Consider the following 19,257-nt stretch of genomic DNA (forward strand, 5'->3'; position numbering starts at 1 on the left):
TTGCTCTAAACTGTTCTTAATTTTCATTAACATTTGAAGATTTTATTCTGAGTTCATTTTCAGGTTTCTCTACAGAATTTTGTGTCAGTAGCATTCAGGACATCACCCTCCCCATTAAAATGGTGACTAGAAGCAAACAGGATCCCACCAGACTTTTTGGTAACAGGACTGTTATAATTTAATAGACATATTATCAAAATTTTGCCCTTAATAATTACTCATTTGTGCATATGTAGTGGGTTGAGGATGGTAAAATGCCAGTGCACCCACAAAAATCATCCAACTCACACATTTGTTGCATAAATTAATGTTTGGACCAGAAGCCTTTTCTCTGTGACCATGACTTCCTAAGATCCCTTCACCATTTTGAAGAATTCTATGAATGCTAATATTCCATGGATCCTAATAAAAATAATAATGAAAAGACACATGTTCTAATACAGACACACTTACTGGGTGGGAACTCATATACATTATAAATATGTATCCTATTCTTTAACACAGCCTCAGTTCAGCAAAGCACTTCAGCACACATTTCACTGTGAAAAATGTTTCCTCATTGAACTGTGAAGAAGCTAAGAGAACTCCAGCTGAGACCATTGTAATTGTTAATTACAATGTCATCTGATGAAGACAGCAAAGAACTTGGAAAACCCAAGGCACAGAGTCACAACTTATTTGGAATATTCTGTACAGGGTATAAATTTACTGCAAAGGCCAATTTCAATATATTTTAGTTTCTAATCATGTGTTTTATCTCTACTTATGTGACTTCACAAAAATGGAATTCATTATGATGTTGAGTTTTCTTACCTTCCTGAGCATCTGTGATCTGTTTACTGTTGATAAATGTACTTGCAAGCACCCTTTCACCTACTGATATATTGTTGCTTTTAAGTGCTTTCACTGTTTGATTAACCTACAGAAAACCAAAGAATGAAATGCCTGTATCAATATTGTTATGCACATGTTAATGCAGTGACAAAGCTCTTGTAATTTTGTTTCAAGCATATAAAACACTCAAGTTATGGACTGTGGTGAAATTTAATATACATTTGTAATGACTAGCAGATGAGCTCAAAAAACCCAAAGAAACTACCATGTCTTTGAACATGTTGCCTTGGCAACACAGCACCACTTTTGCAGCACCCTAAGATGAGCTGAGCTACTCAGACTCAAGAGCCATGATTATACAGGTGAGAAATACACCTGCTCAGAGAACACTTCTGTGCTCAGGAAGATGGCAAAAGCAGTCCTGGTGGAAATCAAAGATGAAAGATTTTACATGGCACTGGATGTCCTGGATCCAACAGAGAGAGAACTGTCAGATGAATGTATTTTCAACAACACAAACAGGTACCTGTTCACATGTAAATATTCAGCTAATCATTGCAAAATAGGTATTCATTCCCATGCCTCATCACTGCAGAAAGTGGACCAGATTTTGTGCTTGTATTGATTAATATAAATGACAAGGCCTCCTCATCATGTGATGCACACCCTCTTTTTCTATAGAGTGGCATCATATTAAGGGCACATGTGCATGAGTAAAATGAAATTCACCTTCTTTATACCAAAACAAAGACCCCATCAAGCTTAGCTTTAACACTGGTTTATTTCTAGCAAACTCTACAGACCTCTTGAACAGCATGACTGGATCAGGATAATAGCAACCAAACCAGGACCATTCTGACTAAACTCTGCCAAAACTTCAGGAAACACATTTGTAGCATAAAACCAAGGCAGTTCTGTCCAGCTTCAAAGCACAGCAGAATTTAGAAACTGTAACTCTCCTCTAGCCCATCTATGAGAAGGACAAAGCAAAAGCAAGCTCCTCACCTTATGCAAAGCCCACAGCAATAAGCTGACAGCTTCTTCTTCCTACCCACACCCCATATAAGCCCCTTTCATAGCCATTCCCGTCAAAAAGAGAAATGCAACAAGCTTGTTAATATCTCTAACACCTGATCACATTCCCAAGTGGAGCAACTTTACTGTGATGTCTGTCCTTCTTGGACAGGACACATACCTTGAACTGAGGCACAGCACATGGCTCCAATGCAAATATGGACAAGCTAAAAAGCATTTCCATTTAAAAAATATAGCAATTTTTAAAACAAAAGCGAAACACAATACCTTTTTCTTTAACCACTTCAGTGTCTTCTCTTGGCTGTATTTGTGGAATTTCTGACCACCAATCTCTGAGAGAAAACAAGCAAGGGGAAAAATGTCATGTCTGGTTTGGATTGCATTTTCAACACCTTTAAAATCTTTTAACTTGTAGATAGAATACAAAAGTTAATTTGCATTTTGCACATGTTTGTTATCAGGGCAATAAGTTAAAAAAATATTGGAAGCAAAAAAAACCAAGAAAAAACCAGACTGAGCTGATATGAACAAGTCTGAACAATCTGACAGTTCTTTAATTAGGACCTAATCCAGCAAAGCACAGATTTTATTTATGTGTAATCTTGGGTTCTCTTATTCACTAAGACTCTTCTCAAGCCCTTGTAGTTTCACTTCACCTTCACTGCCCTGTGTCCCCAGACTGGTGATTTTAACTACATATCTCCAAACACAAAATGTTGGTTCCACAATTTCTTTTTTTTTTTTTTTTTAAAATCAACAGTTTATCTTAAATCTTTATGTACTGGATTTTAGCACCTAGTAATGGACCAGGACAGAGAGTTGGTTACTCTCCATCCACCACCTTTTCTATACAGCCCTTCCCTATCAGTTCTCCTCTCTCATGTCAGTGACTAAAACAGAATTTTTACTTCTATCCCCCTTTTACATAATTCAATATAATGTTAAAAGAAAATACAGAATCCAAAATAGTGAAGCTCACTCCTTGTGGGAGGAAGTACATGATTCACTCATGATTTATGGAGCAATACAAATTAACTTGATGATCTAAGAATTCTGGAGAGTGCTTCCCCTGCAATAACAAGGGCATCAAGAGCACTTGCTATTCACATGTGATCTGGAGATACATGAGTTCAAAACATCCAGGCAAAATAGAAAATTACAAAGGCTCAGGGAAATTTTGGTATAAAAATTAAGTGTTAACTCACAGAAAGCTACATTTGGGAAATGGAATCAGATGCCTAATAAGATTTCACAGGAGATTTTGGAGACTGATGCTTCAGTCCTTTTCTTTAACAGGTATTTCAGTAAGTTTTGATCTCTTGTATATCATTCCCATAAATACCTACATCTGTTTCATGTCATTTACTGATACAGTGTCATATTCCTACACTCATTTCATGGATTTTCCTTCTCCCCTGGCAAACAACAACATATTATTTATGATTCCTTCAGCATTTCCTTCTTTGGGGTTTATCTTGGCTCTTCCAAATTGCGTACAAACAGTGAACTATTATGTGCTCTTTCTGCATGCATGGCAGGGGGTATGGAGAGGTCAAGGAAAGCTGTTTGCAAGATAAAAGTTTAAATCCATCTCAATAGTTGCATAACAGCAAAATACAAAAATTCTTCAGAGCAAAAATGAAAAAATACAGTAATGTACACTTTGCTTAATGATGAGCTGCAGGTAAAACAATTAGCTGTGACATTGTTGGCTGCAGACTTGAGGACTTAGAAGCTTCTAAATGGCTCTGAAAGAAAATGAGCAGAAAATGGAGAAACTTTCTGGATACTTGAACCTGCTTCTCAAAGGGCAAACATGGTTTGGGTTCAAGCACAGTGAGTACAATTCATGGATTCCTCTCTTATCTACGAAAGTTCGAGGAAGGGACATCCTCTGGGCACCATCCCCCAGCCCATGCTGAAAAGTAATTCTAGTCTGGATTCCCAGGCAGACTCCCCCACAACAGCATGATTCAGAGTGACTCAGGGAAAGGAAATGTAGAACTGTGAAACCATTTTCATTAAAACATGTGAAAAATAATTACACTGAACCCTTCAGAGATCACTTTGTTTGAAAATATTTTGTGTGCTTGACAGTTTTGACTATTAAACCCTAGAAACTGACAATATTCAAGACCTCTGAAGAATTAAAGTGAGTTATGAAAGTCACAAACTGCTGACAAAAGGATTCAATATTGGAACGTGGATTTAACATGTGATGCACATTTGATATTGGTGAGAGTTAGTGACTACGTTTGATAATATGAGTATATATTGGAAAGCCTTTTGTTCCCTAATGTGTCTGGTGCCTATAAAACTGGTCTGAGACATCTGGAAAGATTGGGTTTGAGAAATACAGATGGAATATAAGTGGTTCTACAATTAAATAATATGTTCAGTGATCGGGTAATCGCTATGTAGACTTGGAAGTTTCCCTGATGTATTGTTGAGCAAACTGCCTAAAGCACATTTTAAAATCCATTTTCTCAGTGTTTTCCATAACTCTGAAACTTATAGGGCCCCTTTTTTCCTACCTCCCGGGAATACAAGCTTGGCAATATTATTTAGTTCTTCTAATCAGGTAAGTTTTCTTGGCTCTTCATGTTAATCACATCAGACAAGATCATAGTGCAGCTTTTGCCTTGCAAAATGAAACAAAGAGTAACACTCTAGAACTGGAATTCATAACCCTTTCTTAAACCTTCTCTACTGTACATTCAATCCAATGTCAGAATTTATTAGCAAACAACCTGCCTCACCCAGACTTAGTGGGCTGTAACACACCCTTTCCACAACTACTAAAGCAGGTAATTCAGAATTTAATTCAACTAAATGAATTTTCAGTGCCCTTTAAGAATGAGGCCAGGGAAGGTGGATTTTCTGCTAATTCAGTAAGTGTAAACTGTGAGTGCTCTGGGGTAAGAATTTCTTAGACAGATGTTAAAAATCTTAAGACTAAATGAAGAGTGAAATAATTATGTTGTTAAGTTCTGTCAAGCAGAACAGAGCTGCAGAAGCCTTAACGCAACTGGTATTTCTTGCCCTAATGCTCTATTCTTAAAATGAAAAAGGCTACAAAGTGGACAACAGCTCTTAAGAGCCAGAAAAGAGTGAGTACCTGAAGTCATAATGCTGGTATTTTTTACAAGCAATAAAAGACACGAGAATATGAAACACATAGAAGTGGATTAAACAGAAAGGTGATGTGTGCATGACAGGCAAGCAAGTGCCAATGGGTTTGTTGCATAACAGTACTCTTGGTGTTCTATAAAAAGAAAGAAATCCTAAGAACAAGCCCCACTGTAACCCAGTCCAAACCTGAACAAGAGAAGAAGTAGCATGTACATGCAGGTACATGCCTGGGAAAATCCAAGAACATCACACAAAGCTGATGAGTGTGTGTGGGTACAGCTTTTATGACAAAAGCATTGCTGTCCTCACATTTCAAAACAAAACCCAAGAAGTGAACACACCTTTAACAGCTAATGCAATTTGTTGGCAAAATGAGACAAAATTATGGGTGTACATAATAGTTTACTTACAATGGAAAAAACCAAACAGTGAAGCATCTTCACTACTGTCTAACAGAATACAGTTTATGGGAGGATGCTCCCAGATGGATAATAACTGCAAATACAGTATCAGAATGGATACAGAAGTTACACCAAGACACAAGATCTTGTCTATAGCAAACACTTTTTTAAAAAGTTTTGTTTTGGGAACATAAATACTGCCCAAAGGCTGTACTGTTGTTTGGAGGAAGTGCCCCTTCAAAAAAATATTCCAGACCTTGACCTAAGTTCCTATGCAGCTCAAGTATGACAGCCAAAAGGATGTGGCTCCATTTTGCCCCTTCTGAGATGGGCAACCCACCTGATCACCATTATGATAATGTGACCTCCTTAGTGGATAAGGGAAAGGCTGTGGATGTTGTCTATCTAGACTTCTGGAAAGCATTTGACACTGTCTCTCACAGCACTGTCCTACAGAAGCTGGCAGCTCATGGCTTGGACAGGTACTCTCTACACTGGGTAAAAACCAGTTTGGATGGCCAGGCCCAGAGAATTGTATTACATCCAGCTGGCAGTCAGCCAGCAAATTCTTTATCTAATATCTTTATCAATTATCTGTGTGGGAGGATTGAGTGCACCCTCAGTCTGTTTACAGATGACAGCAAGTTCGGCAGGAGCGTTGATCTGCTGCAGGGTAAGAAGGCTCTGCAGAGGGATCTGGAAAGGTTGGATTGATGAGCCAAGACCCAATGGCATGAGGCTCAACAAGGACAAATGCCAGGTTCTGCACTTGGGTCAGCACACAACAAACCTCTGCAGCAGGGGCAGAGTGGCTGAAAAGCTGCTCAGCAGAAAGGGATCTAGAGGTGCTGGTCAACAGTGGCTGAACATGAGCTGGACTGTGCCCAGGTGGCCAAGAAGGCCAATGCACCCTGGCCTGTATGGGGTATAGCGTGGCCAGCAGGACCAGGGCAGTGACTGTCCCCATCAGCACTGATGAGGCCACACCTCCAGTTCTGGGCCCTTCACTACAAGAAGGACATTGGGGTGCTGGAGTGTGTCTAGAGAAGGGCAATAGAGCTGGTAAAGGGTCTGGAGCACAAGTCTGATGAGGAGCAGCTGAAGGCGCTGGGGCTGTTTGCTTGCAATGAGGCTCGGGGTGGGGACCTTATCACTCTCTACACCTAACAGAAAGAAAAAGGAGTTGCATTGAAGTGGGGGTTGGTCTCTTTTGCCATGTCTCAAGTGAAAGGACAAAAGGAAACGGCCGTAGGTTGCACCAGGAGATGTTCGCATCAGGTATTACAAGAATTGGTTCACTGAAAGGGTGGTCAGGCCTCGGAATAAAGTGCCCAGGTCAGTGGTGGAATCACAGTCTGGAAGTGTTCAAGAGGAGACTGGGCATGGCACTTGGAAATATGGTTTAGGAGTGATTACGGTAGTGCTACATTGACACTTGGATTGACAATCCTGAAGGTTTCATCCAACCTTGATGATGGTGTCATTCTGTACATAGAAGTTTAACAGCTCTTCTCTCACCCTGGCTACCATGTTACACAAGTTGTGGGGCACAGCATTTGCCTGAAAGCTTAAAAATACTTTTTAATGGAAATACTTGTCACTTCATGAGAAGGCAAAAAGAGTTTTGCTTTTCAGATGCACCTGTCCTAGCAAAGCCTTCTCAAAAGTCAGAGCCCACCCAAAGAAAAAGATTGTTTGGTCCAAAATGATACAAAATGTAACTAAATGTTTCCGTAGGCTCTTTTGGAAATGCAGGAAGAATAGTAATATTACTGCACAATTACGTGTTTATGGAAGCACATAATTCCAACTACTCCAGTCCCAAACAGAATGTGACAACTGCCTTGCTACCTAGATTTTCTGCTCCCTTGTGAAAGAGAGCATTTTCAACAGAAACATTTCCTGCCCTGAAGTTCAAATGCAACTTCCCTATCCTACAGCACATGCACCATATCAAGCCAAAAATACTTAAACTTGTTCACCTAAATTAACTTACAGCTTCCACCCCACCCAAACACCTTAATGCTCTATACAGCAAGAAGGAGGTCTGGTCTTTTACTCAGCAGACTTCATTATTTCATTACCTTTCCATAGCCACTTCCCAATTATCTCTAGATCATCAAAATATTTCTTCTTTTATATATATCAATGATAAGGGTCAGCTTGCTTCATGAAAGCAAATTCTTAATGTTTGTAGCTTTTAATCTATCTTTTAACTTTAAGATTAACTCCTTGGAGGAGCCCTAGTGCCTAAGAATCAGAGAGCTTACTAGTTTTGCATTTGATGATGCAAAAGATTCCTGTACGTTCTCCTGCAGATCTCCACGTGCATGTAGGGAAATCTCCATTCCCTATTAGGAAGTTAGCAAGCCTAAGTAGAATGCTATTCAAAGGACTGAAAATAAAAACTGAGGTCTTGTATGTTTTGCATATCTGCAAACCTGCAGAAATAATGTTATGCTCCTGTCCCTTCCCTAGAAAGCATATATTGTCCTCACACAAAATGAAAGCTCCCGCACCAAAGGGAATTCTGAGCAAAGGTTGAGGAAACTATGTACAGAATTGATAGCTTGCTAACCTTTTTCATTTGAGTTTTCTCCCTCATATACTTATGCATCCCAATCAATTTTTGTTTTTTAAAAAAATTAGGTCTTTAAGCTTAAGCCCACAACACTAAATTATGAAAAGCCAGCAAATTTGTGCTCCTCTGTCTCAGCCACATATTCATTCTTCTCCAGCTTTTTTCTACTTATTGTTTCAATGCTTTGTGACAAAGAATGAAAGACATAAAATGGACCACTTCCATGCCAGACCATCCTACACTAAATAAAGAATTTAGAAAAAAGTAAAATTCTGATCCAAGTCAAAGAGATTTCACACCATATACAATAATGTCAAGAAGCCAGCTCCGATTGGCTTATCATTTATATGACACCTAGCAACAAGACTGCATGAGATTTTCAGAGTTGCAGCAGATAACCTAAGATCCACATATTTCTATTCACAAGACTGCAATGACAAGCTCTAAGCCTAAGCTTCTGTTTTTAAAGTACAGCTGCATCCAGCACTTCAGTTGTTTGGTAAAGCAAAAAGCAATATTTAAATGTATCTTGTAATGAGGTGACACTAACAAATTGAGTCTTTTTTTATTTGTCCTCCCTCCCCCCGCACCCCATTTTTTCACCTTTTTCTTCTGTTACGTGCTGTATGTACTGTTTAACATCTGCACACTTCAGCAGCAATGGGCAGCTAGGGTATTCTGAGTCTAGCACAACTTGATCAAGTGGCTGGAACTTTCCTTGCTGCTGAAAATACATCAAAGGGATTACAAAAGCATTACTAAAATGTTAAGACACATATATACACACTACACATATGTATATAAATATATATGCATGCAATGGCCATAGCTTTAAAATAAAGGATTTAAAGAAGATCGTATTTTGAATGGTAACACATGACACATTCAGAAACTGATTACAAAGCAAGCTATAAATATTTATTTCAGACCAGTAAATACCTGCAAAATGCTGAACTCTTCAAACACTGCACTTAAAAGGCCAAATTTAAAACAACATGGGGAGAAACTAATGTGAAGTACAGCAGGATTTTTTGGAAGATGACATAAGACACAGTAGTCAGTGTGTGCCAATAGTGTTTTAGACCAAAACCTGTTGGATTAAACCCAGTGTCATAACTTCCATTCAAATTTTGCTTTTCCTTCCACAAAGATAAATCTCAAAGGAGCAGGGCAGCTTCTGGAACACAGTATTAACCTTTCACCTCTGCAAAGTCAATTCCAGTTTGGCCAGAGTAGGGATATAAAGTGATTTTGGCACAACTTAAATAGCCCCACACATGACAGAACCATCAAACAAATTTTGCCATTGCCAAACAATGCATAATCATTCAGCATGGTTTGGCACAACTGGCAACCTTCCCTTTGGAAAGATCCTTAAGTGCATCAGTACAAAGACTGAACTTCTCCTGCTTAGAGAGTGCGTGGTCTCTGGAGCCAAGGCTGAACTCATTATACTGGTCAGCATGAAAAAACTCACTTGGGGTACACTGCTTTCATGATTAATTAATTCTCTTGCTAGACACTCAGAGGCTTAATAAAAGTAACCATCTATTGTTAAATCAGAATAAAAACCAGAAAAAAATCCCAAACAAACACACAAAAAGCAGAACCAAGAAAGTATTTAGAGAGTTTCTTCTCCTTAAAATGGAAAAGGCACACTAACTGTGGCAAAAAGAATTTAGGAGACACAAAAATAAAACTGCAATAAGCTCTTTCTTATAGATAACTGACCTGCTTGTGTCCCAAAGCAAGACAGCTGCATTTACCTCATGCATGGGCATAGAGCCTAAGACAAGAAAGGTGCTGTATAGGAGATGGCTCTGCTCAGAGACACACCAAGCAATCCTGCATCACACTATCAAAATCAAAGGACAGTGCAAAGGATGATTCTATGATATCCAGTGATATCCATCAGCTCAAGCGGGAAGTGACTGTGCTGCATTCAGGCTAACCTTGCCACAAGACTTCAGAATACACTAACTTAGGCAATGTGCTGCAGGAAAACATTAGCCCATTTTTAGGACCCAAAACAGCTCTATGCATTTATCTGGCATCATGCCTGGCCTAGAAAACCAGAAAACCTAGAAAACAATGTACTGAAAAAGTGAAGGGCAGCACAGGACTTTTCCCATGCACAGAAACAGCAGCAGCAGCTGTCCTTTACTCAGGCTACCTCAACACCACTCCACATAAAGAGAGGAGATTTACTACTTCCCTAATTTAAGTTTGGCATAAAGCTTTCAAAGGAATGATGAATTCAGAGTGCAGTGCCCAGGGAACAAACTGAACTACTTGTGGAATGACCTCTCCTGATGGACCAGCCTGACCACCAAAATACAGAATACATCTGCACATCCTATACCTTAAATAATTTAAAAATAATGACAGAATAGTATGTTATTGTTACAAAAGTATATTTATTATCTTCACCATAAATAATTTGTTACCCTGCATTGTCCACTTGCAATCTAAAGCAGAAAATAGCAAGGAACCTTGTAGAAATTCTTTTAGAGCAAAAAGTCTTAGGATGCAAAAAGTGCACTGCCTCCACAAAACAAAACAAACAAGCAAAAAAACAACAACAAGAAAATCAACATTTCAATTTTATTTTGTGCCCCCTTTTTCACAGGCTGCTTATTAAAAAAAAATCAGAAAATTTGCCTGTGACTTTTGATATATTTCAGAAATTTAAGGGAGGTTTACACCCACTCTAAATCAATGAACCCAATTTTAATTACCCAACTATTGGATACTCAATCATCCCACTGCTGTTCTATGATATGGCATCTCTACAAATATTGTTGTTTCCTTTAAAGTCCAAACTGCCACAGAAATATTCCTCCTTCCTCCTCCATAGCATCAAAATTTTTCATTCTTTTCCCCTTCTTTCCCAAAATAACCATTTTACTGATGCCTCAGAAAGGGCACTAGTTTGTTTTGATGACATGTCAGCATTTTAAATTCAACAGTTCTGGGACAGGCTCTCAAAAAAAGACAAAAGAGAGTCTCTTAAAAAAGAAGGTGATTAGTGCTTGTTGAGATTGAAAGCTGACTCTTTTAGCATAATTTACCAACCAAAAAACTTGATGGAAACAAAAATACTTCTAGGTATTAAGATAATACTGCTTAAAAGCAAATTAAATTTCGATTATTATGGAAGGCACTCTTTGTAAAATTAACATAACCTCTACAGAACTGAAGTCAGAAATAATGTTTTCTCCTGAGAATTCCAGATGAAAAAATAAAGCAGGCTTACCTCTTTGTCTGCCTTTATGAGGTAGTAAAGTATCAGAAATAAGGGGTCCATTGGTGTAACAAACAGCAGGCGCCCATCTAGGTGATAGACATGCAAAAGTAAGCTTCCACAATACATTGACTTTTGGGGGCTTTAGGATGCTTTTTTAGGAGTGTAAACAACTTTTTTTTTTTTTTTTTTTTTTGAGTAAGAATCCCAATATTTTAATAAAACAAACAGAAAAATAGTATTTGTAATTTCAGACTAAAAATACAGAGATAACTCTATCCTCTACCCTACCAAACTAAAGCACAAACTCCACTTCAGGACTTCTGCTTCATGTACTCTGAGTTTTTTCTGGACTGTATTAAAACCAGCAAAATTGAAGCTGCCCTCTATTGGCAGATTTGGGGGCAACAGAAATTGGATTGGCACACCAGAGATACTCAGCAATACTCCACCTCTAACACTGGGCAAGGTAACACTGCACTGACAGAAGTGACAGGCAGAACAAGAAAGAATTTCAAGGGCTAGTTAAGTGAGAGTTGCCTTCATCTGCAAAGGGAGAATCTGGTGCAGTCTCCTAATGGAACAAAATAAACTTAGATCAGAATCCACGGCTCAGTGTGCTGCATTCAAGGTTACACACAAAGGAAGAACTTGGTCTCCCATTGAAACAGACACCTCTGCCCATCTGGAGTTCATTGCAGGACAATGGCTTAGTCAGGCCTTTTGTACAACTGCAGATAATTGGAAACAATATAACATCAAGGAAATTCACTAATGAGACCAAATAATTGATGACAATTTGACAGTAATTAGCAAACCAAAAGCAAATAAATGTAATTTTTTTTTGTTTTAAATCACATGATTAAGATAATTAAAGAAAAGGAAATCCTATTATGATGGCCCTAAAACTAACAAGAGATCATGTGGGAAGAATGTGTTTTTGGCAAAGCTGATATCCAACTTACCATGTGTATTACCAAGATGATGTTCAGTGTGAGGCAAAGCCAACATCAGGACTACTTACAAACACGAAAGCTTTGATATTGGAATTGGAAAGAAAAAGATCCACTAGCCACTTTCTAAAAGCTTCCATTTAAATGCTTTACACCCAGCCTCCAGGAAGTTATTTTTGTTTGTTCTAAAGATTCAGACTCACTAGAAGTGTATAAAGACCTCTGCCCTTCTCTGAAGATAACCAGATAATTTAACTGCAAACACAAAGATTTTTTTTTTTATTGTTCTTCTCCTGACCCTTTCAGAGATAGAGCAGCCCTAACATTCAGGAACAATTTTTCCACTGTATTTTTTGAAGAAAACTGAGGACAAAATTTCTTAAGGCAACTGTTTCCCAAGGGCCAAAATAAAGGTTAGAAAGGGAGAGAGAGAATACAATGTGGACATAATTGGGAGCAGGGAGCAGACCCAGTCTGTTGGCTCACCCCCAAGAAGAGCAAGGAAAAGCTCAGAGACATACTGCTTGCACTGCTTTATGTGCCTGCAGAGGATGTTTAAAAGTTAGCAGACACTTTGGGATATTACTGTTAAAGAAGGCATATGTCTGGAAGGGTTGCTTTTATTTATTACTATAAATGGACTTTTCTCTAATGAAAAGGAATAAAACAAATATACCTTAATCTTCTGAATTAGTACTTATGGACATGCTGGTCTGTGGACATGCTGGCAGAGAAACACTGCTACAATAATATCTTTACTGAAAACGGATTGTGAAAGCCGTCACAAGCAAGTTACACAAGCGTCATCCTCATTTTCACAAAGGTGAGCAGGATCAGAGAATGTCCAGGATATTACAGACCAGCTCCATTCAGAGAGAACACTGAAATAGCAGCTTTAGACCTCTCCTGAGAGCCCAGCACTTAGGCTGGGAACTAGAGAGGCAATTTAAAGAACACAAGACCATACATTCCAGTGCTTGGAGCTTTAACACACCACTTTGCTTGGCTAGCTAAGGCCTTCCTGCCCTTTCTTTTGTTTCCCACAGGATAATACATATTAACTTAGAAAGATGACTTGCTGGTGTGATTGACAAGGAAAGCTAACTATTTTATGGCACTTCAGTTTAAACACAATTGAATTACTTACCCCTCCTTCCCCCTTCAAAAAATGACAAATGAACATCAGTCTAATTGAGGCTGCCAAAGGCAACCTTTTAAAGAGAAATGACAATGCCCCTGGTTAAATCCATATGGCACATGAGTCTATCAGAAGGTGGGGATACGATGCAGCACGTCTCAAACAACAAGGAAAAACACCTGTAAATTTACTAGAAGAAACAGAGAAGGTCTGTGTACAAACATTGGTTAAAGATGGGGGAAAGACACATTATCCAACTCACCCTGTTGAACAGTCTGACCTATAAACCAGGAACGACGTTCCTCGTGAAAAGCTTTTACTTCAAACAGCTGCTGTGCACCACTATTGAATAAGTAAAGGGTTCCTTCCCCTGTTGAAAAGAAATCTGGTTTGTGTTTGTAAGCTTTCAGAAAAATCAAAAGAATACCCAATATGTTTGAAGAATGTGCCTTATATACATACAGACACACAAACATACACACAGTCTACATAAACTCACTACAAAGAGAGCTTAGACAAAAAACACTATTATATACAGATGTTCATTTACCAGCTCTATAAACGAAACTGAATTTGAATCAATAAATAAGATGTGTGAATAGTTCATCTTACAACACAAAGCCTTTGATCCAAACCCAAATCAAAATCACTCAAGAAATCAGTTTTTTTCTGCAGTGAAGAGGGAAGGTGAAAAACAAGAGAATTCCCTCTCCTTCCATCATGTTTGTCTTGAGGATATCAGACTCTGGGTTAGGGGAACAAAAGTCTCAAACCTTTCATGGACAATCTGAAATACTTTTTTTTTTTTTTTTTGTGCACCAAAATGGATTGTGATGACTCTGTATGGGTAGACCTATAAAGTAAACAGGGAAACTAGAAGAAGTTGGTTTGAAGTGCCCATCAGAACCTTAATAGTTGGGAAAGGAAAAGGAAAGTTTTATTTTAGGTCATCCCACAACGCAGCTTTACCATTTGACATTAGTTTTGGGTTACGATAAAAGGGTAACAAACACATTGCAAACAGGACTGGCATTTTTCATATCTGAAATGGGAAGCTGCCACAACTACAGAAGGGGCCACTGAAATGTGGTCAGCCGACTCTGTTAGCTGGACTGCTTCTATCTTGGTTATTAATCCATCCTCATGAAACAAGAGCAACTACAGCAGGGCTGTCCTGCTCAGAGCACATAAATTGCAAAGCTGCAGTGACTTGCAGATGATGGGCTGGCTCAGAGAAGCCTCAGTGTAAGCCCTGAAAGCTGACATCAGCACTGCTCTTCTCAGTCTGCAGACACCCCCAGGTGCGGAGGGAGGTCAGCAAAAATGGGCAGACAGATGAATTCCCAAAAATGACTGGTAATGCATTTTTTTCCCTTTTATCCAAAAGGCTGACCAGATGTTTAACCTCACTTAAGGATATAATTTCAGTACTCTGATAATTTTTCTTTTGGGTAGGGGAGGAGAGGAGCAATGAGTAGTCATAAGGGGGGAGCAGAAGTTTCAATCATTACCATGTGCACCCTCAACAAGGGTCTACACCACAGTTTGATCAGCCCCATATCAAACTACTCACAGAAGTGCTGACTGAACAACTTAAGACTCCTACCAGGGAGTGTGCTAGCCAAATCCAGTGGTGAGCTACAAAATCTTGGGGAAAGAACCCTTCTTATTATATAAGTACAGCTCCTTAATTTATGTCATTATGCTAAAAGGACAGTCACCATGGGTTCCCTACAGTATTGTTAGACAGGAACTGCAGGGAATGGAGAGAGAACCTGGACAGCTTTACTCAACAACTTCAACAATGGTTCTTGTGGTACTTCTGAATTGCAGTCTGATCCTACTTTATAGTCTTTGTAAGGGATAGAAATTTTGTTCTTTTTACCTGTCTATATAAAGGACAAAGCATGCTTTTATTTAATAAAGTGGTTAGCATCGATTCTATAGTGTGCTGAGTCCTTCAGTGCCTACTTATACAGCATCTGGCATCAACAATTCATCTGTTAGACACAAAGGTAAGGAAAAGACATTAATAGCCTGTTCTCAATTCTTCCATTTTCAGACTTTGTATTTATAACAGGCTACATAACTAGAAGTCTATGCAGGCCTATAAATAAGGTCCTGTAAATTCTAAAGGAACACACCCAGACAATCATTGCACTTTAGGTTTTCCCCAGAAAACTTTCCCAAGATCTCTGATTCTACAAGGTAAACAGATCTCTTTTTACACAGAGAAAAACAAATTAACATCTATGCTTTTTAAAAACATAACAAACTATAAAGGCAGTATGCCACAGCAGGAAATAATAACACAGGTGGAAAATAGATGTGGCTTTATATTCCCATTGCAAATGTGAGTAATCAAGAAACAGGTATTATAATGAGCAAGTGATTTTACATTCTGTATCATTATTTTTGACAATTTTCATCTTTCAAGAACAAATATGGTTCCTACACTGTGACAATAAAAGTCATCTGAAGCCTCAGTTACACACATATATGTAAATACATATAAATACAAGCAGTCAATTTCAGACCAAAACCATAAAACTTTAATCTACAGAGAAGAAACTAGCTCAGGCAAAGAAAAAAAAAACAGCATGAAAAATGTTTCTCAAACAGAATGTTAACCCTAACTAAGGCTTGCTGCAAGTTTCTGTTGCAGCATCATACCCTCCAATTATTAATTAATCAAAGAAAAATTAAAAATCCTTGACTAAAAGAACAATATGACTAGAAGAAAGCAATGGTGGGATGGTGGTGTCATTGAATTGCCTGCATTTGCTGGTCTTTCTAATATACTTTGAATTCAAAGTGCCTCATCCTCTGTTAAGGAGAAAAGAGACACCATGACCCAGCCACAAGAAGAAAATTAGATTTAAAAGTGAAAAGACTTAAAAGCTTGGTAAGGACAATTGAATCACTTCTTCTAACTCTATTTATTTTATAGCATAAGATGAATGCTAAGAAGCCTAAATTTGGATTTAAAAAAAATCTTGGACTCAACACCCAACACTCTAAGCTCCCCAAAACTAATGCACTTAAGAACAGAACTTAAATTACACCCCTTTTTTGTTCTGCCAATATTTCTGATGAATAAACAGTTCAACCAATTAAAATTATAAAAGAAATCCTAAATGTTTGCACAGCATTAACCATCTGGCATAACCAGCAGTATCTTTGGCACTCAAGACTTGTACCTATCATCATTACTTCAGCTTTGAGAAACATGAGTCTTTTGGTGGTGGAGAAAATCAACCAGAATTTTAACAAGCTCATGTCACAGTTCCAGAACTTGCCTGTGCTTGGGTTGCGTAGTTTTGTAAACAAGGGTTCGCTGTCAGGTGTCTTTGGGGGGTCAATTGCAGCCTCTGTAGGGGGAGAGGAAAAAGTTAGGAACTTGTAAATTGTGAAGCATTTCACATCTGCTTCACCAAGACACTCAGAATTAATTGGATTGACACTTTTTGAAAAAACACACACATCTGCTTAAAAACTGTATGCCTCAGCCTAAATTCATCCTACCTGATCAAGGCACTTAAATTATGATTCCAGACTTCCTGGCACTCTCTGTCACAGGAAAGATATGCACCTGGGGATGATTTAGATTTTGAAAACCACTTCCCCCTAGAGAGACTTCAGGCAAGAGAGCTCCTAAATTTGACATCCCAGTTAAGTAAGATGAACTGATATGCCGCCCTGATTAGTCACAAAGACAATGAGACTGCTTTGGTTAGTCAGGCCAAGCACAATGTGGACATTAAGAAAGTCCAAAAGGTAAAATACACATGGGAAGAAACTATCGTTTAAAGCTTTCACGAAGTCAGATTATGCAGGAATTAGCCTATTCTAGTTGTTATGTCTGTGAAAAACACACACACTTATTTATCTGTTATGTATAAACTTGAAATATAAAGACTGCATTTAGTCTTTCCCCCACAAGAAAAAGAAGCTGAGAGAAAGCAGCACCTCTGGCTGAAGCCCCTCACAGATATTTTCTTTCCTGTATCTTTGAACAAACAGAAGATAAAAAGCAGAGCCACAAAGGTATAATTTTTTCTGTGAAACTGAAAAAAGAGAGAAACAGCTACCACAAGGACGCTGACTCAAGTACAAAAAAACACATCTATAAGCATCCCCAGTTAATTATATTCTAGCCAAGTTCTCTTTGTAGGGAAAGTCTAACTTATATTTATGAAAACAACTTCCCACATCTCAGTAAAAAGCACCATGACAGCATCATCTTTCTTAGCCTGCACACTGCCAGCTCTGCCTCAATTCCTTTCATACAGGCATTCATCAGAGCAAGGAAAATTACTAAAACATTTCACATATATAATGAGTATCCAGACCCCAGAGAATGGACTGACAGAGATCAGGCTGATGTTTGTGTTACAGTGCTGCTGAGGAAAGCAGAGAGGAGCAGTAGAGGCAGACTGCATGATTATTCAAAGGAACAGAAGCGCCACACTGTCCTTCCCCTTTCAGTAACATCCAGCAGGTTTGGGAAAAGGGAGGTGGCACATTTCTTTGGCAAACAGGGAAGTAGGAACAACTGAAAGTAGCTGTCCTCCACCCTGGCTGAAAGCCCCAACATATCTGAAAAGGACAAGTGGACTTCTCACACCTGGCTCTTTACTAACACCTCATGGGCCAAAAAAAAAAAAAAAAGCCCCAAATAACTCTCAACCTTCATATCCACCCCTTGTTATTCAGTTGTGCCACCAACAGAAGTTGCCCAGATAAAGACATAAGCAGGACACAAAAACCAACTGTGTTTAGTAATAAAAATGTTGGAGGGTAATAATTCTCTGAGGTGTTCAGAGAATTTGAAGTAATTTTCTTCTCTTCAATACTCAACTGAGTCTTCAGGTGGCTTCAAAAACTGCTTCAAAAAGTTTCAATATAAGTTGAGGGCTTTTAATGGAAAAAATCCGTATTTGCTAAGCAGACTTGCTTCATATGCTGATACATAAACATATGGTTGTCAAGCTACATTTGCCCTGGCAAAGGCGACTTTCCAATTTCTAGAGCTGTGTATATTTCAATTCTTGACCACAGTTTAACATTAGTGTATTTTTTGTTACTTTTTAAAACACTGAAGTGATTAATGATAGTGAAAGAAACATGCTACACGTGTTTACTTTGATGTGTTTCACATGAACATATTAAAATATACACAGTAAATGTGAGTTTCAAACTTTAAAACAAAAAGCAAAACAAAAAAACCCCAAAGGAACTTTCAGCGCTTGCTTGCTCTGCTTTCTTCATGCATAGATTGATGAACACTGGGAATGAGTCCAGCTGAGCCCAAAGTTGCATCTTGTCAACAATTAAGTTGACAATCCTTCCTAATTTTTTGCTGGTTTTAATGACACTTGCATCTTTACTGGGTTGAGATGCTCCCTTCCTAACCTACTAGTAACACACTGAATTTATCCATCTCTGCTAAGCCTGGGGGACACCTATAGGTAGGCAGCACTGAGTGTAACAAACCCAAGGAATACAGTCTCCATTCTCTTCCTCATCAATCCTTTATCTCCCCAACCAGATAACCACCCTCCTTCATCCAGGCCTGCTCCATGTTATCCCAGGCTCAGCACCCTCTCTCTGCCCCTCTGGCCCTGCCAGGAGCTCTTCCCCAGGTGGTGAAGAGCAGCACAGCCCTGCCCAAGGGATTCTGTGGTGCTCCTCAGGCTCCAAGGGGCTCAGCACAGCACAGAGAGCAGCAGGGATCAAAGCCCAACCAACAGCCTGAGCTGCAGGCTTCTGTCCCAGTATCTCAGAGTGTACCTCACACTCTCCACAAGGCTGCCACGGAAAAGAGTTTGCCTGAAGGGACATGCACACACACAAGGAGAAGGGAAGGACTGGGCAAAGGCCAAAGCGGTTTCTTTGAGTTTCTTTAACATTCAATTTCCTCAAAATGTAAGCAGTAT

At 38.8% G+C, this 19,257-nt stretch overlaps 1 protein-coding gene across 4 annotated transcripts in view; it reads right to left on the minus strand.

Moving 5' to 3' along the window:
* RNASEH2B (ribonuclease H2 subunit B) overlaps nt 1-19,257 on the minus strand; it is a 43,219-nt gene that overhangs the window by 15,482 nt on the left and 8,480 nt on the right. For 3 of the 4 annotated variants that reach the window (XM_018908633.3, XM_018908630.3, XM_018908632.3), the window contains exons 2-7: nt 16,618-16,689; nt 13,581-13,688; nt 11,240-11,316; nt 8,587-8,707; nt 2,137-2,201; nt 814-919 (exon numbers count right to left, since the gene is read on the minus strand). In XM_018908633.3, coding sequence (XP_018764178.1) covers nt 814-919; nt 2,137-2,201; nt 8,587-8,707; nt 11,240-11,316; nt 13,581-13,688; nt 16,618-16,689 — 549 coding nt within the window. The remainder of the gene's footprint in view (nt 1-813; nt 920-2,136; nt 2,202-8,586; nt 8,708-11,239; nt 11,317-13,580; nt 13,689-16,617; nt 16,690-19,257) is intronic. The other variant, XM_018908631.3, reaches the window with a different exon arrangement.

Source organism: Serinus canaria, chromosome 1, assembly GCF_022539315.1.
Source record: "Serinus canaria isolate serCan28SL12 chromosome 1, serCan2020, whole genome shotgun sequence".
Lineage (NCBI taxonomy): Eukaryota > Metazoa > Chordata > Aves > Passeriformes > Fringillidae > Serinus > Serinus canaria.